Source organism: Pteropus alecto, unplaced genomic scaffold (genome assembly GCF_000325575.1).
Source record: "Pteropus alecto unplaced genomic scaffold, ASM32557v1 scaffold71, whole genome shotgun sequence".
NCBI lineage: Eukaryota > Metazoa > Chordata > Mammalia > Chiroptera > Pteropodidae > Pteropus > Pteropus alecto.
In genome coordinates, this window is record NW_006433024.1 from 11,335,919 (window position 1) to 11,362,493 (window position 26,575).

General features: G+C 36.0%; 2 protein-coding genes across 2 annotated transcripts in view; one reads left to right on the forward strand and one right to left on the reverse strand.

Moving 5' to 3' along the window:
* Nucleotides 1-4,888: 4,888 nt before the first annotated feature.
* APIP (APAF1 interacting protein) lies at nt 4,889-23,958 on the reverse strand. Its single transcript, XM_006908030.3, has 7 exons — nt 23,767-23,958; nt 15,698-15,798; nt 11,466-11,514; nt 10,169-10,286; nt 8,607-8,742; nt 5,788-5,955; nt 4,889-5,205 (listed from the first exon to the last, which is right to left on the reverse strand). Exons 1-7 carry the CDS (start codon nt 23,815-23,817, stop codon nt 5,106-5,108), a joined length of 723 nt encoding a protein of 240 aa, XP_006908092.1. The 5' UTR covers nt 23,818-23,958; the 3' UTR covers nt 4,889-5,105.
* A 175-nt stretch (nt 23,959-24,133) lies between these two features.
* Nucleotides 24,134-26,575, forward strand: part of PDHX (pyruvate dehydrogenase complex component X) — a 58,351-nt gene continuing 55,909 nt past the window's right edge. Inside the window, exon 1 of the mRNA XM_006908031.3 lies at nt 24,134-24,343. Within this exon, the coding sequence (XP_006908093.1) occupies nt 24,184-24,343 (160 nt within the window). The 5' untranslated portion in view covers nt 24,134-24,183. The remainder of the gene's footprint in view (nt 24,344-26,575) is intronic.

A 26,575-nucleotide genomic window follows, 5' to 3' on the forward strand; every position in this document is an offset into this window, starting at 1 on the left:
AAAATGCGTTTTATTAAATATATTTTACTTTTAGTGAAATGTCAGAGAGAATATACCTAAAATTTATATAAGGAATGAAAACAGATAAATCAACTTGAAAATGTCCCTATGTACAATATCTTGAACAATTTAAAATTTTACTAATCAAATGTGTAGATCCGACTTGCTGAGCAATGTTTGCTTATCAGCAGAAGCCACAGAATTTAGAGACAAGCGCTTAGGACAAATTCCCACCTTCAACACTTCTCAGTGTTAACTCTGGCAAGTTAATCTTTCCGAACCTATGTTTTCATTTGTAATGCAGGGGTTTATTCAGAAAACATTTCTGAAATGTCAAACCAATGTACTGTATACTTTAAACTAATTAAAATAAATAAATAAATTATAAAAAGCATTTCTGATTGTCTACTCCATGTGGGCACAGAGCTATGAAAATTGATAGGACATGGCCTTGGTTCACCAGAAGCTTATATTGTTTGGTAGATAGTGATAACATTGCAATCACAAGATTGTTAAGAAATTGACATAGATTTTATGCCGTTATTATTATTAAATACGATTAATGAATAAAGCAAGTCATAGTTTGCTAATGGGATGACTCATAAAAATTAAAGATACTCAGTAAAGAGATATCCAATAAGCTTTCTTTCTCTTCCTCTCTTCCTTCCTCCCCTTCTCTCCTTTTTCTTCCTTCTTTCCTTCCTTCTTTCCTGCCTCCCTCGCTCCCTCCTCCCTCCTTCCCCTCTTCTTCTCTCTCTCCTCCTTCCTCCCTCTCTCTTTTGTAATCTTATTCTTCCCAGTCCCTCTCTTTGCCATGTAATATGTTGCTGATATGTTTATTTATAACTCCCCCTCCCAATTGTCCCAAACAGAGATTTAAGACTTTCTCAGTCCTATTCCATTAACCACCATGACCAATTATATCCATAATACACAAGCTAACATGACATTCATTCTTCCCTGGCTCAATTCTCCCCTGAGGAGGAGGAGGAGGCGGTGAGGCAAACATTTTATTTTACTCCTAGAACCCACCTGCTTTAATATTGCTGGGAGGCCAAGAGTCATTCATTCAACCCCTAGTGACATCCACTTACCATCCTAGGTTTGCAGCAATATCATTTGAAAGGTAAAGATAGACCACCCAATGTTAGGCAGAACGTTCAGTGCCCTACTCCATTCTCTTGCCAGTTGTATCCTTTTCATGGTGTCTTTTAGATCATTTGCATCAAACTGATAAACTTACAGATGGTCATCACTAATTCAGCTAGGCAACCTTACATTTGACACCAACACAGCTGCCTGCTTTAAGGAAGTATTTATTACACTACTATATTCTATTTCCCTGGGACAGGATATTTTGCTTTTCACCCAGTTTTTATAAAATAATACAAGCCTAAATGAACATAAGATTTTACACACACACACACACACACACACACACACACACACACACACACACAATCTTTTTATATTAGAGTATGGGAAAGAAAATTTATTAACTGGAAAGTTTAACCATGCAGGAGGAAAGTGAATCTTAGCTAGCTAGTGAGTTTTAATCACAGTGGCATTGAATCATTTAAAGTTAACTTAAAGGGGTTGTACACCAGGGCAATACCCCTTTTCCTTACTTATATTAAAAGTGATAGATGCAATTAAACCTGAAACCAACAACAAACATTTGAGAAACCAATGGAAAAGTTTGTAAGTGATTTTAAAACACATTGTTCAAGTAGAAGATAAACTGTTTATGATGGCTTGATTGATAGCCTCGAGAAAGGAAAAAAGATTGAGGGCCATACAGAAACACTATTAAAAGGATGAAAGAAACTAGGTTAAGGTAATAAGTCACATATATAATATGGTACTTTCTTCATGATGTAAAGGATTTTTTAAGGTAATTTTGACTGTTGGAGATTTCCACTTTACTCATTAACTTTCAAACCTAAGGTGCAGCTGTACTATATTTCAAAAAAAAAAAAAAAAAATTCTTGGTTTCATTTGCAAAGATGTGGCCCTTATTGCAATAAAAACTATCAAGTAAAAAAGTAAAAAGAACTTAGTAAAATAAGTAAAATAACATAATTCTATATTTAAAAGGATAAAATTTAATCACACAGTTCAATAATAAATAGAAACTCAATGCATCATCATTAAATGGTCTCCAAAGAAATTTTGGGAAATATTAAGTCAGTAAAGTCAAAGATGCTTCTTTGTGAACATATTAAAAATTCTGTTAGAGCCCTAAGTTTCTAATGCTTATCTCGGGAGCCACAGATGCTTTAAGAGGAAAACTCTCTTTATACTCATAGAGCAACTAGTATTAAATTGGTGAGATAAAATCGAGTTAATGTGAAAAAGAGCACAGGGCTTACTGAGTGATCTTGGTAAATTTTCACTTTGATCATTTAACCTCTGAATTTCATTTTCATCATCTGTAAAATGGGTATAATAATACTTTCAAGGGTTATTATAATAATTGGCGATAATGTACTGCATTTAAAGGTCCTTATCATAGTGCATGGGTTCCTAAAAAATAAGATTGCTCTAATTACTACAATTACAACTGACCTATGCTAGGTGCCAGTCTAATGACATGAATACATTGATTTTTATCTTTATAACCTTGAACTACTTCTAAATCAGAAAGTTTCAAGAACAATCATAGAGGAGATCAATACAGCATTTAATAATAAGAATTGGCTTGCTCATTCTCTGGCTTCTAAAAGTCCAATAACGAAAAAATTGTAGAATTTTCAACAAGGAGGTATTAAATGGAGGAAAAGTATATCTATTTTTTTAAGTCAGGTTTATTTAATTTTCATAAAATATACTTTCAAACAATAAAAGTATACTATTAGAACTGTGAAAAAGAGATAAATACTATTTATGACCACAAAAGAATACCTATTTCAGTGATTATCATCCAAGATGTAATAACTCAGTGTTATAGACTACAGATCAATGAAATGAAAACCAAATTCTCTTTCTCTTGTAGTCCTGTTTTAAAGCACCGTGGCGGGAGAATTCAAATTACTTCTTGAGAAGTGCTGTCCGTGTTACTAGTCTCATATCCGACCACCTTGACTAGAATTGCTGAGACACAGCAGTTTTCTTCATCAAAAAGGAAATGTTTGAGCAAATAGAAATATAAGATGAAACTCTAAGGTTATAACTTTGCCTTTCTGGTCATTTGGGACACTCTGGGAACTAAATTATTTTGAGGTACCTCTCATTAAAGAGAGCTGGGTGGGACCAAAAGGCTCTAAAATCATTTGCGAAACAAATGACAAGACTCTTGATTAAAATGTTAATCCCTTATTCAATCTGAGAGTGAATGTTATGTCCTGCCCTAGAAGTGTTTGATCTAGCTCACTTACCAGTTTAATCCTTCATTAATAAGCAACATTTCCCCTTAAAGAAATAGGAATAATTGAAAGAACAAGTCACAAGGACATGTGAAGAATGCCCATTGCCCCCTTCTATAAATATGCACTGAACACGATGTGTTGTTCACTGAGAATAAGCCCTCCTAGAGCTGTATTTGTATTTACCTTTGGACCTCACATTGTAGGGATTATAGTCTTCTTTAAAAAAATGAAAAAAATTGAGCAGGAGATAGACTTCCACCAGCTATTACTTCTACCTTGAAATCGGGTTTTGCAAACCTTTTCTGCATTTCCAGCAGTGAAGGAACATACAATCGAAGATGTGCTGTCACACAGTTTGAATGACTGACTTGAAGGACAATTACCTGGAAGATTGCTAAGTGGGAAGTGTTTAGGAAATTTATAGTTGACGGAATTCCTAGTATATGACAGGCCGTGATGAGACATTTACTTACTTTCTCTTAAATTTTACATATTTATTATTCCCATCTCAGCTTCAATTTCCTCATCTAAAAAACTTATCTAAAATAATACCTGCTTCAAAACACGCTTAATGGGGATTAAGTAGGATTTATAGAAAGGAGGGTAATTAATATTTATTGAAAACCTACTATGGGACAAGCACTGTGGTTTGTTCTTTCACATACTTTATCTCTTTCATTACCTCCATTTTAATAATGAGCAAAATGAGGTTAAGCAGAAGTGACCAAAACTCTTTCTCTCCAGTGGAAGAACCTCCACTAAGCACTCAGAAAACAGATATTTACTGAATGCTTATGATGTGTCGGGCATTTTTTGTGGTTGTAGTGAACAAGATAGAGGTTTGTCTCAGAAAGGATTTTGGCATAAGCATCCAGAAAATGTTTGGGGATGAGGGGTAGGTAATGGTTTATAGGGAAGAAAATTCAATAGCATTGTTTTGGGCATTAGTAGATTTAAGATGCCAATTAGACATCCAAATGGTGAGAAGTAGGAGGTGGAGAGAGAAGTCTGGAATACAGAGAGGTCTGGGCTAGAGATAAACCACTGTTGAGTCATCAGCACATAGATATTTAAAGCTATGGCACTGCATGAGGTTTCCTAGGAAAAAAGTATAGATGAAGACTATGATTTAGGGCAGAGGGCCTTGAGGCCCTGCGACATTTAAAACTCTGATAAAGAAATACTCAAGAAAAGAACCACAAGAGTGACCGATGAGGTAAGTAGAAAGTCACATGAGTCTGGTGTCATGGAGGCCTGGAGAAAAATGTTTCAAGGAGGGAGTAAATCACTAGTAATGCTACTGTAAAGTCACAAAAAAATATAGAGAACGGACCACTATTTTGGCAAAAACAAGAAAGTGCCCAGTCTATGATTAAGTAGAAATTTTCCAATGAATTCTATTATTGCCGGCAACTTTAAAGAATCAGAGGAATTCTCTGGGAGTGTATATATAAAAAAAGGCGGGAATTAATTTAAAGGGAAATATTTTGCTGTTATGGATTTTAAAATAAACATAAAAATACTGATTATAAAATTTTTATTCCACTGCATTGTCATTTAAAATTACAAGAATTCAAGCAAATATCATCCAATGTCAGAAGAGATTCAGGGTGATCATCTACAGGATTTAGTGACAAATTAATGGCATCATGGAAAATTTTCAATTCGTTAAAAATAGTCAAGTTTCATTTAATAATTAAGATAAGCTTTGTCTCTGTATATAAACTTCTCTTTGGCTTATACAATTCCATTTTCTCCAATAGGATACTGTGAGGGATCCAATCCTACTTTCTTCATTGATACGGCAATATCAAACAAATAGTCGTAACACTCACACCTGTAAAAGAAAAAAACAAAAAGAACTGAAGGTGTTTAGGGAAACAGCATTCTCCAACCCTAATAACCACATTTATCTTCTCCACCAGGTTAACCCTGTTCCTAACACATTTTTCTCAGTTGCAGGCCAAATTTTTCTTATTTTGTCTCCAATGTTATTAAAACATGAAAAGGAATCATACTGAGTCATGAAACCATATTAAATACTTCTCAGAATATAAAAGAGAGTTTAAAATATATTATTTAACTTAAATTTTTTACTATGTGCCACTTTTTGAAATAAATGTAGCAAATCCTATAACTTGGGTTAGCTTTAATCTCCTGTCCAGCCTTAACCTCCTAGAACAAGATCTGCTTCTCTTTCTTTGTATCAAAGTGCATAACACCTTGCCAAATAATGACTCATCCAATAAATGTTTCTTAAAAACTGAATACCCAATGCAAATTAAATATCTAGAAATAATAATAATAAATTTGACCAATAACACACAAAAATTCACACTTCATTTAAAATCATATGACATATTTCGCTCTTTCACATTTAGAGTGTGGTGACTTGTCCCAAATGTTCTTTAATACTTACATGGTTTTAGCTTTTTCCCACGTTTCTCCCCAGACATAGACTCCGTGACGTCTAACCAGTACTGCACAGGAGTCTGGGTACTCATTCATTGCACGAGCCATTCGTTCTTTGAGGTCTTTCTCCTCAGGTGTATTCTCAATAATGGGTACCACCAACATATCATCATATCTATAAGACAAGCCATTTTTTTCTCATTAAAACAAATAAAATTATTCATATGAAAAATTTATAATTTTTGCAAGCAACCAGTTAAACGTTCTTTTTATATCTGGAAGGCTACTCCAAATTATGAACAAGATGTTGCATGCTATTCTGTGTATCTTGCACAAACATCTGTATCAAAAGACATCTTAGGGATTTGGCAGGCATAATTCTAATCCTAAGTATAAATGGCAGAAATTTGTATAGGATACCAAAACATGACAAAGAAATTATCAAGATCATACAAGTATTTCCTTGAAGCAGAGACAATCATATTTTTAACAGAGGGAAATAATATCAGAATCAGAACTGTAGGAAGGATTAACAATTGAACTACTTACCAAGTATAAATTTTCCAATGATATAAAATCCTCTTACTTTATCTCTACAGGACCCCAAAGTGTCTCAGACAGGTAAATTAATAAATACAGGTGTGGTTTGGGATAGCAAGAAACTTGTGGAGATAACTTAAAGGTATGATAATATTTTCAGAACATTTTTTATCTGCGGTATTAGAACTTTTTTTACTTCCACCTTATGTCCGTGAATACATGATAATATCAGAATATGTGTTTTCCTTTTTGTTACTGTAACATGTAAGCAAAAAACTTTATACTGGTAAAGATTAAGTCTACCCCTGAGGTTATTTATAACTAGTCAAAACTCAGACATGTTTTCCTTTTTATATGACTTTCTCTTGTCTTGGTAATATAACATCTGCTTTTTCATTCCCTCTGTAGTGGCTAAACTTAACTCCCAAAAAGTTCTAGCTAAAGTATTATCAAAAATTGCTACTTTAGGGCAGGTACAGGCTTAGTGGCTGTCATGTGTAACTTGGCCAACCATTATCATTAACAGTATGGAGTGGCTCGTTATTTCATTTAAGTAAAATATTCTTAAACGTGGAAGGAATCTTTCTATGTTTCCTGATATTGGCCTGGAGAACCATAAACATATTTTCCTCTAGCATATATTGAACAGTCAGACATATTTTCAGGGGTAAAATAATTTCACAGCAAAATAAGATCTGAAAGATAATTCAATCCAAGCCACCTATTTTACAGGTAGCTCACTAAGTAAGAAACAGAGACAGGATAGTCCTTTGACCATAAAACAGTGTTTTCACTCGACCATATGCATGTTGCTTCCAAATGGGAGGATAATTATATTTAAATATCGTAACCTTCTCTGATAAGAATTAGACATTTCCAAGTTTTTTTTTCCAAGATGGACTTAAAAAAATAGAATAGAGAATATCAAAAACTCTCCTTTCTTACTTCATTCAGCTTTCATCGCTCCTTCTTTTGAAAACTAGACTCTTAAGCTTTTCCCCAAACTCTGATAAAATATTACTGCCCACTGAACTGTAATAATGAGTCCATTACTGATTTCCCAGCAAGGCTCAAATAGAATCGCAAAGGATGTCTCAAAAAAGACAGTGTTCTGGTGTTCTTCGCATTCTGAAACATGCAAAATAATATGCCAAATATGTATGTTACGATCCATAAGAAATGGCATCTTTTCATTGATGTCTTTTATTTTCCACAAAATCCAAAGCTCTCTATTGTACTCTGTTCCTCTACCTAACCTTTCAACATGTTCTTCTGACCTATTTTTATTTTTTCACCAAAGCAATCAAATGCTGATGAAATTGATATCACACATAATGCCTTTCTTTTAAGACCCAGATATGGAAAAGGCAATATGGGACCTTCTCTAGTATGTATACTTTCACAATAAAAATATTTAACTTTTGTAAATAGGTATTTCACAGTGCTGAGGAATGCTTTAGGCACACAACAGATACTAATATCAAATCAAATTAATATCTCGACACACTAGTTTAAACATGTATCTTCTGTTACATGTAGTAACAATAAGATATTGCTGTTAAGAACACTTGAGAAAAACTGGCACCTTTTCCTCTAAATAAGGCCCTTTAGGAAATTAAAAAGGTGAAGACTCAGAAGTAAGAGTGCCAATACATTCAAATGAAATGCTTAGCTTGTACCCGAGTACTGAGAACATGTTTCTTCACGTTACTATATTCTAGATTGATGAATAATTACTACATTTTTGTGGGCTGGTGGATTTATTTGATTTTATCTAGGTCTTTGTTCTATACTGTCTATGTACTGAAAAATTATAACAATATAGAGATCTACTTAATTGAAATAATTATAAAAATTTTATAAATATGAAAATATTCTAGAAATACTTAATTAACTCAAAACGAATTAAAACTTTGTCAGGGCTGAACCTTCCTGCAGACAAAGGGTAAGTGGGGAGATCTTGCTCTCTGGGTGCTTCAATATAGGGTTATAATCTTTTCATCTCTACTGAGGTCTCAGCCAAGGTTTTTTCATTTTGCCCTGACAAACATTTCATTATTCATATTGCTAATAATTTACCAAGGCTGGGGTGAAAGTGGGATCGGAGGAGGAGATGCATCTGATTTGTATCACTAAGAATAGACCTGAAAGTATAATATTAAGTGGGTTAAGATTTAACATAGATCCCACACATCTCATTAAATGCATAAAAAAAATCAGTAGCCTGTTTATCAAAAGAAGGAAAAATACTTTTCTAATTATTTAAGGAAAAATAGAAAAAAATACCTATAATACCCTCCCGAGGTACATTTCCTTATTCCTTTTATCATCTCTTGATGTGTAATTTTGAACTCCGGTCCTGGAAAGAGAAGGGTGGCCATGACAGCAGCTTTAGAGTGGGTATGAATCACTGAGCCTGCACCTGGAGGAGGAAGAAAAAAGTCATATGCTCAGTGAAAACTAAATTATACCTTAAAAAAGAAAAAAATATATATGTATATATACACATGCATATATATACATGTACATACACACACATTGATATATGGTTTTTGAACTTGTTTTTCTTAACATAGGATAATAAGTTGGAAGTATGTAGTAGGTAGGAGGGAGGTAGGAAAAGAGAAAAACTGATAAAAGAACTAGAAAGCAAAAAATTAAACTTTAATATCAAGACAATTCACAATACACATGCTCATGAAATATCTTTTAGATGGTCTGAAGTACAGCTATAATGGAGATCATAATCATAATAATATTACCACTTACTAAGGGATTCCTGTGTGCCAGGCATGGGGCAAACCCCCTTTATATATGTTATCTCTTTGCACCATCACACTAACCATAGAAGTAATTTTATCTCTTTCATTTAATGGTCAATTGAAGCTCAGAGATGTTAAATAACTTGTCCATGGTTCTCAGACAATAGTGGCAGAACCTGAATTTAAACCCAGGTCAGTCTTAAGCTTAATCACCAAGTTAGGCTTCATAGCACAGGTTATATCTTGGTAGCATAAGGGATAGCTGGGATTTTAAGGTATAGCTATAATTCCATAAAAGGAATTGTATGCTATAAAATTTACTAATGGCTATTTTTTCTATTGGAAGTTTATTAGCTTCATGCTGGGAAAGATCCTTCATGCTATTAGAACCTGTTCCTGAAGTTTTCTCCTTTCAGCAGTGGCTGAAAATGTCCAGGAGTAATGGCATGATTGCTTAATCAATATTGATTTCATCCAGTGGCTACATTAAAACATGGTTCTAATGACTGTATTGTTATGGTTGAGCCAGCACTTCAGTTATAATTTCCTATTTTCACATTGTCCTCTAGGTTCAACCTTTCCAGGATGGTTTTCTACCACTATTTCTGGGAATTAAAATAAGACTCCTATTTTTATCACACAGCACATTTTTCAAAAAGAAAGGACCACCCCCACTGAGGTGAAGAAAAGGCCATGATTCTCCTTCATTTGTAAATTGATTTACTTCTACTATAAGTTCCCAGAGGCACAACTCCAACCTAAGAGTGGGAATCTGATTGTAAAAATATTTAGTCAGTCAATTTGACAATCTAATGGAGTCACAGTGACCTAGGTTGGAATTCTGGCACCAATACTCACTATCTGTTTAATTTAGGAAAATCTTCCCAGAGCCTCTGTCCTCACATATGTAAAATGGAGTAATAATGGACCTTCCACATGGGATGATGCAAAGACAGAATGGGTTATAACATATTTAAAGTTCTGGCATGTGATAGGTATCCCAGAAATGTTAACTACGATAATAATTACCATTAGAGGAGCCTACTCTGTAAATATGTCTTTATGTCAAATACATTTTCTGCCTACCTCTCATTGTGTAAGCATTCATAAAAAGAGGAGTACACTGGCTTTTTTTCAGATTCTTATATGGTGGAGGTCCACTTATGTCCTGTTCATTGATGTCACAAACAAACATGTCTTCAGGCTATTTAAGAGGGTGAAAAAGAAAAATAAAAGATTTATATAATATTAATTAGAAATGTCCCCTTTCTTGTATGTATTTGTACACACACACACACACACACACACACATATGTAGTATATAGCAGATGCACAATGATTATATAGTCAACCCATATTTTAAATATTGATATAAGTATAGTTTATCTCTCAACATTTTTTTAGCCATTTTGAGAATAAAAAATATTTTCTACTAATATGAATATTCTCAAGAGCTGAAAAATCTTCCTTTAGAATTTGAAGAAAAAATTGATATGGAAAATCTAATATGTATGTAATGATGCTGCTGTCATTTCATCAATTTAGTTTCTCAACTTTGCCCTGTAATTTCACAACTATATTTCAGAGTGACTATATAAAAAAATCATTATTCTAAGATGAGTGTTACAATTTTTTTTCACATTTCATAATATAAGAGGAAAAATACAGAGTAAAATTTTCTTATCCTCTTAGAAACTTAAGTGGTACTCAGAAATGTTAATCTCAATAAGGTCTATTATTATTCAACTTTAAGGGAATTACGTAAATCCACAGATTTTTCCTAGTAACACATGCATACTTTGGACTTATAACTTTCATTTGCCAGGGTTTACTACAAACTACAAGGTTTATTGCAAATATTTTATTAACGAAGCATTATGCCTTAGATAGATGGTATGTATTATGTGTTTGTTTTAAATAGACTTGGGGTGTTATTCTACTATTAATATAGAATGCATCTTCTAAAATTTCGAAATACGCTTTTATAACTTTAAATTGGAATAGCTTTGCTATTATTAAAAAGGAATCAGCTTGGTCCATTTGAGACCCTCAATCTGATTATCCTACTGTCCTAAAAAAGATAGTGTTACAATGCTGCAAAGTCAGAATTCCTTTTTATTATGTCTTAAGATTGCGCTATTCACTTTTGCCTTCTAGAGGTTGAATGAGAGTTCAAAACAGACTGGTTGCATGGAGAATACTTACCACTTTAAAAAAATTTAATAGTTACCCAACTAATGTCTGTTGATTAGTTATTTAAATCACCACAATACAACCACCCTTCAAAACTAACATTTCTTTTAAAATTAATTTCATTTCATAAAACAATAGTCAATTAGAGAAGAAAAGACATTTGGGTTTAAGAAGGATCCCTTTACCGTACCTGAATCCGTTCCTTTTGCACTCCTGAAGGAGCAATGTAGATTTCGTTTCTGGGAACACAAAATATAGAAATTGGTATTTATTTAACTCTAATGTTCTGCTTTTGCACAAAGAAAAATGTATCCTTGCAGTCCAACCATTACTGATTACTTTATAAATCGAGTCATATAAGTAGCTGCTTGATTTAATTAATGATATAGGCTGTATAGAAAGATTACCTAATACTTTAATACCTTTATAATGCTGGTGACAGAGTAAAATGTTGATAATTGCTTTCATTTTCTATGTTTTCATATTCATTTCTTTATTTCTTTTTATGGGGGCAAAATCATTGGTAATCAGGCTTTTATCTGGTTAAGAGAAATAAAATCTGCAAACACAAGTCTTTAGCATGAATCTTTAAGCATGAATAAGCAGAGTTTATCCTAGTATAGTGGAATACAGTTATTCTAAAATCCTATCAGGAGAAAATACGTTCGCAAGGAGTAGAGGAGACATCGGTCTTACAAGGAATCAGGTTAAATTTTACTGTTTTAAATGCTCTTATAAAACATGAAGTTCAGAGACCTCTACTGGACAGTTTATTAAATTATTGCAGTATTATTACAAATAAGCATTAACACTTGGCTACTTTTTGGGTAGAACAGTGTGCTTCCTTTTTTGAAAAAAACAAACATCTACCTTGTGAAAATATTCAGTAATAAAGCTACGACAATTGCAAAAAGTTAAAAATATAAAAGGCATGGTTATAATCTGAAGATCTCTCTACTACATACAGAATGTTGTGTTATACCCTACCATTCGCCTCAAGCTGCTCTAAAATTTGATTAATTTCAAAACCGTCTTTAAATTCTCTTTATCTTCAACAAAAGTCCTTTGGCTCATTTATCAGTTTCATTTGCTGCCAGAGGGTACCAAAGAGCTGCCACATACCTGCAAACGAAGGAAATGCTAGCACATGCATGTTTCAACTTCTGTCACTGAGGCATGGACACAGGGACACTGAATAAATATTAACTGTTTCATAGTGAAAATGAGGATGACAGCCTGTATCGAATCAAGCTGTCAAATGTAGAGTCAAAATGCAGAGCTTTACAAAAATGTAAAGTAAATTAAAAGTTCCCTTAAGGGTCCAGTGGTAAATTAAGGTCTAGAAAATAAAAGCTTATGATAATGGGAGTGAAATTCAAAGCACAGTAAGTAACATTCAAGCATTTGTTTTCACAAAGTTGCTAGTGCTTTAGAGCTTTGCTGCATAAGAAAATAATATCCTACTGTTAAAAAAAAAGGCCCTTTACAAATACCAGGAATCCAAATCTTTTGTCCTCGTGTAACATGGAAGAAACTCTAGAATCATGCATGTATGGTACATAGTCTAATCACCTCCACCGGTAAATGGACTTGTAGGTCTTATGTAGGAGAAATTTATGCAGTCCTGGGAACAGACTCAAATAAAGTAAAAAACAGTCTGCTACTAAACAAAATTTATCTACAAAGTAGGAAAATCCAAGGCATTTATTCTGTTCATTTAAGTAATTTGGTACACCAAACCTGTTTTTACTATTGCCTTTCTAAAACAGAAATTAGTTTAAACTTTGATCAACCTTGGGTAATTAAAAGATTAGATAAATGCATTTTAGAAAAAAATATATTTACACCTACAATGAAGGAACTATCTGGATAAAAATACGAAGATGACAGAGCTTTTATTCTAGGAGGGAAGCATGCCAAACACTAAAAGTAAACTATTTACTTGGTGCTGTAGGCCACAAACAAAAATCACTTTGAATTTCAAGGTGTTAAGCTTTGAATTTATTTCTCTATACTCCCTGCTCTTTCACTACGTGGTAAGCAGGAAGACAAAACCTGGGAGTTCATAATACTATTTTTATTTACTGTTGAGTCACTTTAAAAAAATCATTTGTCTTATTCTGCCTTAATTATCTTGTCTATAATGTGGGTTTATTAATTTTAATTCTAATAGCATGCAACAGGATTAGCATCTAACATAACAATATTACACTCATGAAAACAGGAAATGCTAAATGTGAATGGTAGGGACCCAACATGAATACAATGGCTGCTGAGTATCCTAGAATTGCCTTGATAACTGGTCTTTTCTTGGTCTTCCATTTTCTCCTTCTGATTTAACTCATATTTGTCTTTAGTTGTATTTTATACACATCTTTTGGTACCACATGTCAGTAGCATAAGCTGGAATGGTATCAGCCAAACCTTGGAATCAGTAAATACTTTTATAATCCCAAAGAGTTTATTGTCAGTATTATTCCGGAAACAATCTATTGGGTTTATACTTCAGTCCAAATTTATTTGCTCTAAGCATCAGACAAAGAAGACGAAACTTTCACTAATAACATGAGAAAAATGCTGCTGACAAAGTAGTTGATGTGGGTTTAGGAAGTTATTTAAATATTAGGAAAAAATTCAACATTTTACTACAAATTACCCATTTTACACTGTAGAGCACAAATTTAAAAAGATTCCAAATACAGTGCCATAAATTTGTGGTTATTTCCACTGTGACCTCCAGGAGGAGCTCCTCACCCATTAAGAATCTAAGGAAAAAGCATTTCATACACATGATGCAACTTGCCTGTAAATTGATTACAGTGCTATAAAAGCCATATAATTTTAAAAGGTGATAGTGTTTTAGGGTGACCAGACACAATTTCAATATATGTATTAGTAAAATTCTTTTAGAAATAACATAGCATTTTATGTCTTTATGATTAAAAATATTCTCTCTTGAGATTTGCAGTGGCCCCTTATCTGCATTCTACTTATTATCTGTATTTTATTTTTTAACTTTGTTGTTTTTTTTTAAAGGGCCAGTTTAAAAAAATGGTTACTTTAACAGTTTGGTAGGAAGCTCTATTTTGTACATATACAAACTACTTTTGCATATGCAAATAAAAGGCAGTTAACTAAAGGCAATGTTTAGAATATGACTTATAAATAATACGGCTGAGAAACCAACACTGGGACTCAACTCCTAAATGGATAAAACAACAACAAATATTATTTTCATAGGACTTTGCTGGAAATAGGTCAACTTGAAAGTTTTGGCAAAATAATATGAAAGCCTGCAAAATGCCGAGTTGACATGTCAGCACTGGGTTGATGGTAAGAGGCAATCATGGATGTACGATGAACCACATGGAAACGTGACCTTTCCAGACTGAGTGCATCTCTATACACATAATTATGATAGTTGCTGACCAAGGCCCCTCCTGTCATTTCCCACAGTTCAATTAATATTTCATGAGTTACTTGGTAATTTAAAGCAGATGAAATTACAACGGCATCATCTTGCAGTATGCCATGAAATCCTTTTTGTTCAAAGTGGTCTGATTATTTTTCACATCTTATTCCCTTTATACAATGCAGCCTCCTTGGGGGCATTACTATATATACTCAATATTATATTGATATTGTACTAATCAAATTTTGTTAAAGAAAGTGAGTAGGATAAAGAAATAAATCAAATTATTCAGTGCAACATTCAGCCTCCAGATAATATTCCTTAAACACTCACTACAAGAGGAAAAACACTTGAGAAGATGAGATTCCACAACCTCTACTTTTATTGTTAGTGAATTACTTATTTCTTCATCCTCTTGGAGGAATGACATTGAATGAATCTAATGAACAATTAACTGCTATTTATTCCTTCTGTTTCGAGTCCAGTACCTCTTGTTTTGTCCTCTGAGCAACATGGACCATAGGTGCTATGTCCTTTAATAATGACACATGAGTTAGAATGAGTTAGAAAGGCATATTGCCTTTCTTTTGATTAAATAAAATATAATTTTTAGGATTTTTGATGTTTAGTAATTTACATTTAAGTGATTTCAAAATATGTATCTGAACTTTTGAAAGAAATTCCGTCTACCTAGAGGAGACCTTTTACAATTCCAGACATAGAAACATATTGGCAGCATGTTATTTATCTTTGGTACTCCAAAGACTGGGGATCAAATTATTCTGATTAGAAACTGTTTCTTAAATCCTTAGGTATTTCCTCATATCTGCAACTTTTGCACGCTTGTTCCACTCAGTTATGCAAATATCCATTTCTCCAAGTAGAAATGAAATACCTTCGGTATCACATAAAACTGTGTATCAGTTGTTCTTTGGACATAATGAATGTTAGATTCTCTGAGGTCTACCTCTATGATGAAGTCCCAGAAGTGAAATCAGCCAGAAACTTACCCATACTTCAAGCTAATTCCTCCTCCAGTCCCAGTGACCCAGCCCAAATGGTAAAACTGTTTGCAAAGCTCTGGGATCAGGTATCTTGGATGTTCCTTGTCCTTAAAAAGAAGACAATAATTTTAAAACTAGACATCATTTTATGAAGTGACTATTCTAGCTGACATCTCTATTAAGAAGCCAATTGGAGGAAATTTAAGAAAACCTGCCATGGAGAGAGTACTGTGAGAGAGGAAACTATTATAAAACATACTTTGTTTTTAATGTTTGGAAAGTGGATCTACTATATTTGGCGACCCGGAATTATTCAGTATAGGGACATGTAGTCCAACACTATGGAACAGGCTGCAAGAAAGAAGAGGTGAAGTGCCCAGTACACATTACGAAGTCTCTACTGAAATGCCTAAAATAGAATCTAATGCTGAAAGGAACAGGCTTGTCATCCAGTAAATTTCTTTACACTAGACATCTTATTCAAGTAAGGCACGATATATATGATATACTGTGATAACTATTTGTTCATATTCTGTGTGTTGGTTCAATATTTTTATTCTAAAAATGTATTTTTTTCATAGTGATTATTGTTTTCTCTTATTACAAAAGCAATATGTAGTCATCATGGAATATAAAGTCAAGAAAATAACACAGAAAGAACTCACTCAGAAACAATCACAACTAATACTTCCTGGGCCTATTTCTATGAAGCTATGTGTGTATAGAAACATATGTATATATGGTGGGATATATACATTGAGCTTTATTCATATATTTTTATTGAGGTAAAATTGACATAGAACACTGTATTAGTTTCAGGCGTACAACATAATGATTCGGTATTTGTATATATTGTAAAAATGATGAGCACAATAAGACTAGTTAAAATAAAGAGCCTTATTTTTATTTTTCTAATAATTACTTCTTTAAAAAAAATGTTTCTCTCCCCTTTTTAAAGTTAAAATTAATGAAAACAAAAATAAAGAATTCCTTTTTTTTTTTTTGCCAGTATGAAAACAACTAAAAATGCTGAATAAATTATTTTTTAAAAGATTTCCAAATACATTGCTGAACTGTCAAGGAAGTAAGGTCTCGCAGGGGCCATAAAAGAAATGAGAGTAAGCCCACCTGGAAGGGAAGTGAGCTCCAAAGCTATCATTTCCCCGAAGGTATTTCCAAAACTCTGGTGACCTAGAGCTTCGATTGTGATAGCTATGCCAGCCACTAGAAACTAGATGAAACCAAGGTGCACTCAAAATGGGCCATCTAACAGAAAATCCCTACATATACTTGAGACCCCTCGGAGCTATATCCTCCAGGTATAATATAGCCACTGTGCAGAAAAGTATAGCAAGGAAGTTTGCTTACATAAATCTTGGCACTGGGTAAAGGGGAAAAAATGTCTTTGAATCCAAAGAGGGATTATAATTGAAGAGACTGAATTTTCAGCTATTTAACTAGATTTTTAAAATTATGGTGTTTTTCCAAATGCACTGTTAATATTTGATATAACCATTTAAATATTATGAATGATAATTTGATGGAGTAGACTTCAAAATATAAAATTAAGAACATGGGAATGTTGAAATTTTTTAAAGTTCTGATTCAACACAGGCTTAGGAGTGTGTTAACTTTTTTTTATTTGTGGGACTTTGGGTTTCAGTTTACTTATCCATAAAATGAGAAAATCATAAGGATTAAAATGAGATATAATGGATATAAAGCACCCAGCACAATTTGTGACACAATGTCAGTTTCCTTCTCATTTTAATGAGTTAAAAATTCATGAATTAAAATTAATAGTAAAATTTGCTGGTTTTTTCTTCTGTCCTTATGAAATCTAGCCAAGTTATCCATACCCTGTAGAAATTGCTATTTCTTTTTTTTTAGGGATATAAATGATATTTTAATTACATATTAAAGTACAGCTAATGAGAAGACTCCTGCAGTTTTCCAATCCTTAAAATCATCAATTTGCACAGCATGTAGCAAACATTATTGAAAACAGTCTGTTATGGGCCTCCCTTTGTCCTTTTGTCTTTTCCAGTACTGAGATATTATAGCAATTAGCCAACTTCATGCTACAGGAATAACAATGATAAAGCAGCTGTTGTTAATAAAGTTTCATTTGATCATTCAAACCCAAAGAATAACAATTTCAAGAAACTGTATATTTGGTAAAAATGCAGTCATTTATATTGTCCAGAGTAAAAATCAGAGTACATATTTTTAACAAGAGTTGACAGGAAGGAAAGGTTTAGTTAGTACTTAGTTTTCCCCTGAATGTCAGTAACATTACTTGTCTATTATTGTTACATCTGGTTTTCAATTAGAATAAGAATTTTGAAAGATATTTCTAAAGATGGATTGCAATTAGTTGCTTACAGTAGAGAGTCTACTCTAAATTTAGTGAGGGAGAAACATTTAACAGTATACAGTATTTCGTATATATTAAAAACATTAAAGTCTAAAAAGTTTTTGAATTGGTACTTTATTTTTCCAATTTTTCAGTCTAGCCTTTTAAGGAAATCAGCCTCAACTGTCGCTGAGGTAAGATACCAGCTCACAGCCATGGCTCTAATCCCTTCCTCTACTCTTCTTTCAATTTAGGCGTAATAGAGGCATATATTGTTCAGACAGATGTTTTCCTGGGTTTTAATACGAATATAAAATAAACATGTGTCAAAGATATTAATGAGGGAACCAGAAAGATGTTACAACTGGTTCCAAAGAGCATTCAAAACAAACACATGCACATATAAGTAATCAGGAATCTTGGATTTACAAATGCAAAACTGGACAATATCCACCAGGCAGCAATAAATTGAATCTCTATAATACAACTTGCATTTTTACGAATAATCATCATCTGCATTACTGTCGGAATTGTACGAGAGTTCAAAGATAGCCCCGAGACACCGAGTAATCATTTTTGGTTCATTTCAATCTTTCGGAATTTTTCATGACACTGGCCTCAAGAAGGGACTGGATGCTGACAGCAAAACTGTCAGCATTTAATCTGTCTTTGGTTTTTGTTTCTTTCTGCACATCTGTTTCACTCTCCTCTCTATGCATGTTGGCTTTCTTTGCAACTTCACCTCCACTCAAAGCTCTATTTCTCTCTTCTCCCTTCAACACACTTAAAAACTCTTCTTCACATTAGTCAAGCACTAACTAGCAATCAGAAGACTCTAAGGCAAGTCAGTGACCCTTTCTGGTGTCAGTTTCCATATATTAATAACCTGGATAAGTGATTCTCAAACTTCTGCATTTCAAGACCAATAACTTTTGTTTCTTTTTAAGTTTTAGGAACTGACGTAAGATTGCCAAGTTACAACATTAATTATATCTAACAAATACTATCACCTTCTTCAAAAAATAAAGGACATTTTTAACATAAAAAGTAGGAAAGATAATCTCCGAATAAAAGTTAATCCTTTGCAATTAATTTTGTGAAATTCACTTTTTCACTGTCCTTATTTTTCTTGTTTTATGATAGGTGAGTAAAAACTCAGAGACTGACATTTGGAGGGAGGATTAAGGTTATCTTTTCCTATTTGGTCACCTTGCCTACCATTTCTCCTTCTTCTCCAGCTACCCTTCCCTCTATTAGTACTAAAATAATATATTACTTCGACCACTGAATTCCATTCCTCCCATCAACTAATGCCCAAATACCACCTCCTTGGTCTGTTAAGTCTTTCTGTTTTCTTGCCCTAATTTAACTTTTCAAATATTTTCACTTTTTCACATAAGTCTCCCAGTTCTGTTCAACCTAGTTGTGGATGTCAACCACCAGGATGGCTCTTAATGATCGCCTGAGAGTCACACACTGGTAGACAGTCCTTTCTCATATTGTACTTGAGGGAGTTGGGCTATATGATCAACTGCAGAAGTGACAGTATGTCACTTCTGAGGTTAGCTATAGGACTATAGCTTCCATCCTGGTTACCCTCTCCCTTTCTTGGGCCACTTGGTCTGGGGAAAGTCAGCAGCTCAAGATATTTAGATAACCTATGCAGAAAGCCATGTGGTGAAGAACTGAAGCCTGTGGCCAACAATCAGTAAGGAACGGAGTCCTGCCAACAACTACGTGAGTGCGCTTGGAAGCTCACTCCAGCCACACTCAAGCCTTGAGATAAGTGTAGCTCCAGCTGTCAGAGCAACTGCTAACCTATGAGAGACCCTGAGCCAGAACCTGGAGCTAAACTCTGCTGGATGCTTAATCTTCAGAAACTGTGAGACAATAAATGTTTGCGTTTTAAGCTTAAGTTTTGCAACACTTGTTATGCAGCAACAGGTAACTAAGACATATTTTCTTGCCAGCCAAGAATATGTTTTTTTCTTTGCACTGTTATTGTTCCTCTGGATCTACAATTATACCAACTCTAGCTGTTGAACTCCTGCTTGCCAGCCCTTGTACTAAGCTCCCTACCCACTTCATTTATAATTCCTTTTCTCAGTATCACAGCAGGAAGTGATCACCCCTTCCTCGAACTCCGTGCCATGATATTTGCTCTATGTATCTTTTGGTACTTATTATAGAGTCCTCTCATTTATTCATTCGGCAACTTACACTGAAGGCCCTTAAGAAATGAATACCAGTACGATAAATTCCTTATCCTTGAGGAATTCATAATCTAGTAAAGAAGTTAACAGCTATAAAACGACAAAGCAATAAATAATACAAGACAGTCCAGGGCATTAAAGGAGCAGAAGCTACAAGTGGGAAGGAGCAGGAGTTAGGAAAAGATTCATAGAGGAGGGGATGGCTGAGATGGCTTAATGAAGGATGGGAGTATGCTGGGTAGGTTGAGAAAGGGCATTTCAGTCAGAGAAAACTCTCAGTAGTTGGAACTGGTTATAAATTAGGTTCTGGGTGATGGAGGGGAAAGAGGGGCAGAGTATAGAGGATCATTCATGCCATGCACAGGAGTCTGGACTTGACTTATAGGTGTTTGAAAACCACTGAGCAGTTTTAAATAGAAGAGGGCATAACCAGATCTTGTTTTTGATTTCTCCACATTTCTATAGTGGCAGTGGAGAGAAGAGGATGAAATGTGGTGACCGAAGAAACAAAAGACCAGACCAGTAAGATGGCTGTGGAAAGAGTTTTAAAAGGAAATTGCAAAGGAGTTATGGTGGAGATGAATTTGAAAGATATTTTAGAAGTTAAAAAGAAAGGATGAACGTAGGGTAAGAAAATTGAAGAAAAGAAAGGCTTCAAGGACTTCCAAGTTTGAGGTTAGCTGAGTAGATAGGTGGATAGTGATGCCATTCACTGGGATGTGAGTCGTAAATATATGAGTTCTTACTATTGACTTTCTGGGACTTCAGCCATGAACAAGACAAAGTCTGTGCTCGAAAGGAACTACACTGTTGGGGGTAGTTTTTATAAAGAGAAGAATATAAACATAAATTGTAGTAAGTGGGAAGGAAATAAAACAAGGGATTTAGAGAAAAATAGGAGAGATCAACTTTGATTAAAGTGGTTAAGGAGGATCTCTCTGAGCAGGTGACATTTAAGGCCTAACAGATGTGAAAAACACAGTGTTTGATGAATGAGTGTGTGTGCATGAGCAAGGCTTTGTGCTGGGGAAAGGCAAGCACTCCAGACAGAGGAAACAGCAGGTATGAAGGCCCTAGAATGAGAAAATGCTTGAGGAGTTTAAAAAATAGAAAGACCAGTTGGCTACAGCAGTGATTAAGAAATGCTGAGAGTGGTAGACGATGGAGTTTGTCAGGGCAAGATCACACAGGGGCTTGAAAATTACATGATACCAGTCCTTCCAGAAAGGGAATTGATTTCACAGTGAGAGAGAGAGAAATAATTCAGAATGTGAGAGGGGATGGAGAGCCTGTGAACATGTGGATTAGGCTTCTTCCATTTTCTAAAAAGAGATGGGTTCATGATTTGGCAGATCTGCAGGTTTTGTGGTTCAAAGGTGAGGAAGTTCATTTCTTATGACTCCTACTGTCTTAAGGATAAACAAAGTCATCAGCTAAGTCAGTGTGAGAACAGGGTATGACAGCCTTGTAAAGAGAATAAAAGGAATCAACTGGTCATCTTTAGGAGTGGGACAGTGACTATCAGGGAAACAAAGCAGGTTGCTGGGCAGTGTTAAGTGCCAATCTGAGGCTGAAATCTTGACTATGAAGTGAGGCCAGTCAGCACCATTGTGTAATTTTCTCTAGCAATATTCAGCTGCACGGTGCAATTACAAGGAGGGTGGACAGAAGGGTTCACCTTGGATTTGGGTTTTGCAAGGCCAACTATATTTGTAAATGAGGTCAACTATGACTTTAAGTAACAACCATTTCAATAGATTGGGTATATATGTCAGATCAAAATGGGTTAAGAAAAGAAATTTAGAGGCAGAGAATTCTAATTACTCTTTCAATAGTGTTGCTATGAAGGGCTAGAGAAACAGAAGGGAAAACTCGTTAATAAAGAGTTTTCTTTCACATTAGGAGGCAAAATTAGGAAATAGGGAGAGATTAAAGATATAGGAGAGAAAAGGCCTACTTAAGTCAGTATTTGTGGAGACAGAAAAAGCTGGAATTAGGAAAACAGGGAAGTAGTTGCCTTAGATAAGAGGAAAGGTAAAGATCAAGTAAATATGTAATACAATCGATATTGAGAATAGCTACCATTTATTGAATGCTTACTCTTTGCCAAGCATTATTCTAAAGGCTTTCTATGGACTTTAATCCTTATAACTGTATTAAACTAAGATTAATTTGTCCAAGACCACCCAGATAGAGATTTGAACCCAGGCAGTCTGATTCTAGATGCTTAGTCCTTAACCTTTTATATTACAATGTAGGTGGGAAAAAATCTGAAGTTGACAAGTTCACACCTAATAGTTCATGTTTTCTTTGTGATTTTGGAGCCAAGGTCATCCGTGAGACAAGGCTGGGGGAGATGAGTTAAGATGATGAGGTTTGGGGTAACGACTTAGGGAATGTGAAAGGAAGGTCCCCAGAGGACTGCCATAAGGTGCTCAGGAGCTAGCTGAATTACTTCCCTCCCCTCTGAAGCCCCAAGGCATCTTATCTCATCCTTAGCTAAGGATATAGATAGTACTTACTTCATTTTACCTTTCTGCCTCTGAACCTCTCTGTATGGGTGTGGTGTCTCTGATTCTCCTACATGTGGCGGTTTCCACACGTACCTATGTTAAATTTGGTTATTTTTCTCTCAACCTGTCTCATGTTGATTAAATTATTAGACAAGCCAAAAAGAACCTGGAAGGGTAAGGGAAAATTTCATCCTCCCCCATAAATATTTTGCAATAATATCTCTTGCATTTTATTACTTTTTAATTGGGATCTCCAGTCCTAAAAAAGTATTGGACAGGAATAAGGGGGTTAATTTTATCCTTGCCTTTTAAGCAGGGATTCTCACACTGAAATTGCTTATTCATCTAGTTTTCCTCTTGACCCTAGGCCATTTGCCTTAACCACCACTATATCGCTGAGCAAGTAGGTGTTCCATAAAATTGTTGGTGTGTGTAAGCAAGTGAAAAGTGTAAACAACCCAAGGAAGGATTTTCCTTTGACTTTGCCTTAAGAATAGTTTCTGTGATCATCTCATAATCTAAACAGAGGCAGGCAAACTTCTCAGAGGAAAACTGCTGGCTACTGAGGCACAGTTTCCATCCAGGAGAACGTTTCCCGTGTCTACCGCATGCTAAACGTAGGGCTCGTAGCCAGGGCGTAGAAATTAATCACCAGAGCTCGTAGTTTCTGCTCTAGTTCCAGTCCACCGCTTCACGATTCCATGTTTGGCCTGTCTTCCTGATAAGTTGCTTTAAGACACACACGTAAGCCAACAAACACTCTCCTCCGTTATCTTTTCTTTTTTCAACGTTTGGTGCCCAGCTCTCGCCGTAGGATAGCCCAGACCTGGCAGCAGACCGCCACAGACCGTGGCCTCAAGTCTGCACGCGGGGCGGAGGTGGCCATGCGCGGGGGTCTGGTGGGGGGAGGCGTTCCGGCCGCCCCAAGACGCGGCCGCGCCCGCCAGCGCCATGCCTCCTCAGAATAAAGGACACCTGCAGCCCCGCCCCTACCTGCGCACCGCATTGCCGCGAGCAACGGTCTCCTTCTGGACAGCCAGACATGGCCGGGACTGGGGGATTCCGCAGCCTTCTATAATCGCACGGCTTTGCTCCTGGTCCAGCGCCAGGGCTCACGCAACGAGGCCGCTTGTGCAATCAGGCGGTGCTGAGGGCAGCCCTGGGAAGGGGCGGACAAGGCGAAGGGCGGGTCTGAGAGGGCTTCGCTGACCGGGAGCTAGAGGCGCAGACGCCCGACCCGGAGGCGGGGCCAATGGGGTTGGAGGCGGAGCTAGGAGAGCTTGACTCCAAGACTCAAAGGCACGGCAGGAGTTTAGGGGCGTGGCCAACTGGGTGGGGGCGGGGCTTGGAGGGGCCTGATGACAGAGCGATCAGGCCTTGCTGCGGGCAGCCGGTGAGAAGGCAGGGAAGATGGCGGCCTCCTGGAGGCTAGGCTGTAACCTACGGGTGCTGCGCTATCTCCTAGCCTTTGGCGGCCGGAGAGGCCTGGACCTGCTTAAGGAGCCTGCAGGATGGTCTGTCGGCCGCGGAGCTAGTTGGAGATGGTTTCACAGCGCGCAGCGGCTGCGGGGTGAGTGGCCGGGGTTCACTAGCTCCTCTGTGTAGCTGAGCAATGGGCCTGCGTCAGGGGGCTTTTTGATTGAGGGCCTGCATTTGAGTGTGGAGGTACTCGGGGCTCCCGATTACCTTGGCCTTTTCTCGAGGAGGGGTCCGCTGACTTGGTCGCCTGATAAGTGCATGCCGGGAAGGGTCCTCTTGGGACCTGGGATAACTTGACTCCGCCCCTGGCCCGCTGGGTGGTATGACTTCTCTTGACCTTGCCTTGGAATTTTGGGGATTTTTTTTGGAGGCTTGGAGATAGGTCCTAAACGCCCTCGTCTCAGGCCGCTTCCCAATCACGTCTTAGATTCCTTTAGGGTTGTCAAGCATCTCTGTCGGGCAGGAGCTTCCTAAGGTTGCTGAAATTCAAGAGCCACTCTTAGCTGTTCTTATTCTCTTGGCCTGTCTCTATTGGAAGATCTTTTCTTTTAGGCCACTTGGGTTGCTCGACGCGACGACTAGTGAAGGACTTGATTGTAAATGCCTACAGCATCACAGACATAGGTCCGGCAGAACATGAACATGAAAGAGTGAAATTTAGGAGGGGACTCATACCACGAAGTTTATTATAGAAAATTAGCGTTTAGTTATGATATTGACACAATTAACAAAATTTCGGTATTCAACAGTAGGTAATCTAGTATGCGGAGCATTATTTTTCTTTACACAGCGGGTTGAGGTTGTAGGATTAACATTTTTTTTAACGCAACACATTACTTGCCAATCATCATTCTGTCACTCCACAGAATCAATTTCCATCTAAAAAATTAGGTGCAGTAGACATTGCCCACATATTCTGGGCTACCCGAGCCTCAGAAAAAAAAATAAGTTACACAAAGTTACATGGTAAGATGAGTGCAGTGAGATTTCTGGAGACTTCATGATGGGAACAATTTATTTCAGTTTTTTTTTTCAGATTAATGTTTCATAAAATAGTCCTTGAAACAATGGTTCTTTAACTGTATACAGCATTTCCTTTCCTCCTTCCCCCAGTTCGTTACATATTGAACTTTCCTACAGCTCTCAGGGATTCTTTCTGGGGTGGTCAGCAATCTGCCTTTTACAGACAGCCTCAGATAAGTTTTGATGCTTTATATTATATTGGTTTTTGATAGGCTACACTTTTAGACTCACTGCCTTAGAAAATCATGGAATAGTAAACATTCAGTGTTGAAAATAATCTAGGAAGAGTGTTCTTAACCTTTTTTGTAAAACAGATTCTTTTGAAAATATTTGAATGCTAGTTCCTCTCTCCAGAGAAAAGGGCATATGTGGTTACACACAAAAATGTTCATGCAGGTTCAGGGGTTTTCCTTAGACTTAGTTTAAGGACACCTGCCTTTAGAATCTCACTTAGGCAATCCTTATTTGATGTATCATGACATTTGACTTATCTCCCCATGAAGTCCATGAACAACTTTTCTAACTGTGCTTGAGCATCATCTGTAAGGGAGAGGACACTACATCCCAAGGAAATTGTATTAGTTGCCTAGTGCTTCCCTCCCTCTTTCACATGTAAGAACCATTGTGATTATATTGGGTCCACCTAGATAATACTGGCTGCTAGCCCTATCTCAAGGCCAGCTGTTTAGCAGCCTTAATTCTCTCTTGCCATGTAACATAACATTCATAAGTTCTGGATATTAGGAACTGGACATCTTTTAGGGGGTCAGGGACTTGTGGACATTATTCTGCCTACCACAGAAGCTGTGCGTTGTGTAGCTCTAAGTTATTTGGAAGTTTTGGATTTTTTTTTCTAATACTGAGCCAGAATTTGTCTCCTAACTTTTCACCTACAAGTTTTTGTTTTGCCATGCTAAATACATGTGGCAATTCTTGAGCAATTTGTTTTACAAAGCATGACTTTAAATGGCGGTTGTTCATTTTTCCTTGAGCTTGGTAGAAATTGTTTCATAAAACTAAACAATTGTTTGGTGATGTATAGACTATGAATTAAGTATGATTATTGAACTATTTCCTTTTTTTTTTTTTCCCCCACGTATCTATCCAGGATTTAAAAATCTGTGAGTTGGAATTTTGGTTTCCTTAAAAGGTGTTTATTGGCAGTATTTTTATGAGCTATGACATATGCTGTCTGCTTAGCACTTCCCGGAACTCCTTATTCACTTTCCATAACAACCTAGGAAAGTTGGCATTATCTGCATTTTATTGGACAAAAATACTAAAGCTCAGAGAAATTATG

Excerpts from the sequence above, each read along its gene's own strand:
- APIP (XM_006908030.3), bottom strand. The coding sequence starts at position 23,817 with ATGTCTGGCTGTCCAGAAGGAGACCGTTGCTCGCGGCAATGCGGTGCG. Across the intron at positions 15,799-23,766 it reads CGCGGCAATGCGGTGCGCAG|GACAAGGAACATCCAAGATA; the intron begins GTAGGGGCGGGG and ends CTTCTTTTTAAG. Across the intron at positions 8,743-10,168 it reads GAATGCTTACACAATGAGAG|GTGCAGGCTCAGTGATTCAT; the intron begins GTAGGCAGAAAA and ends TTCCTCCTCCAG.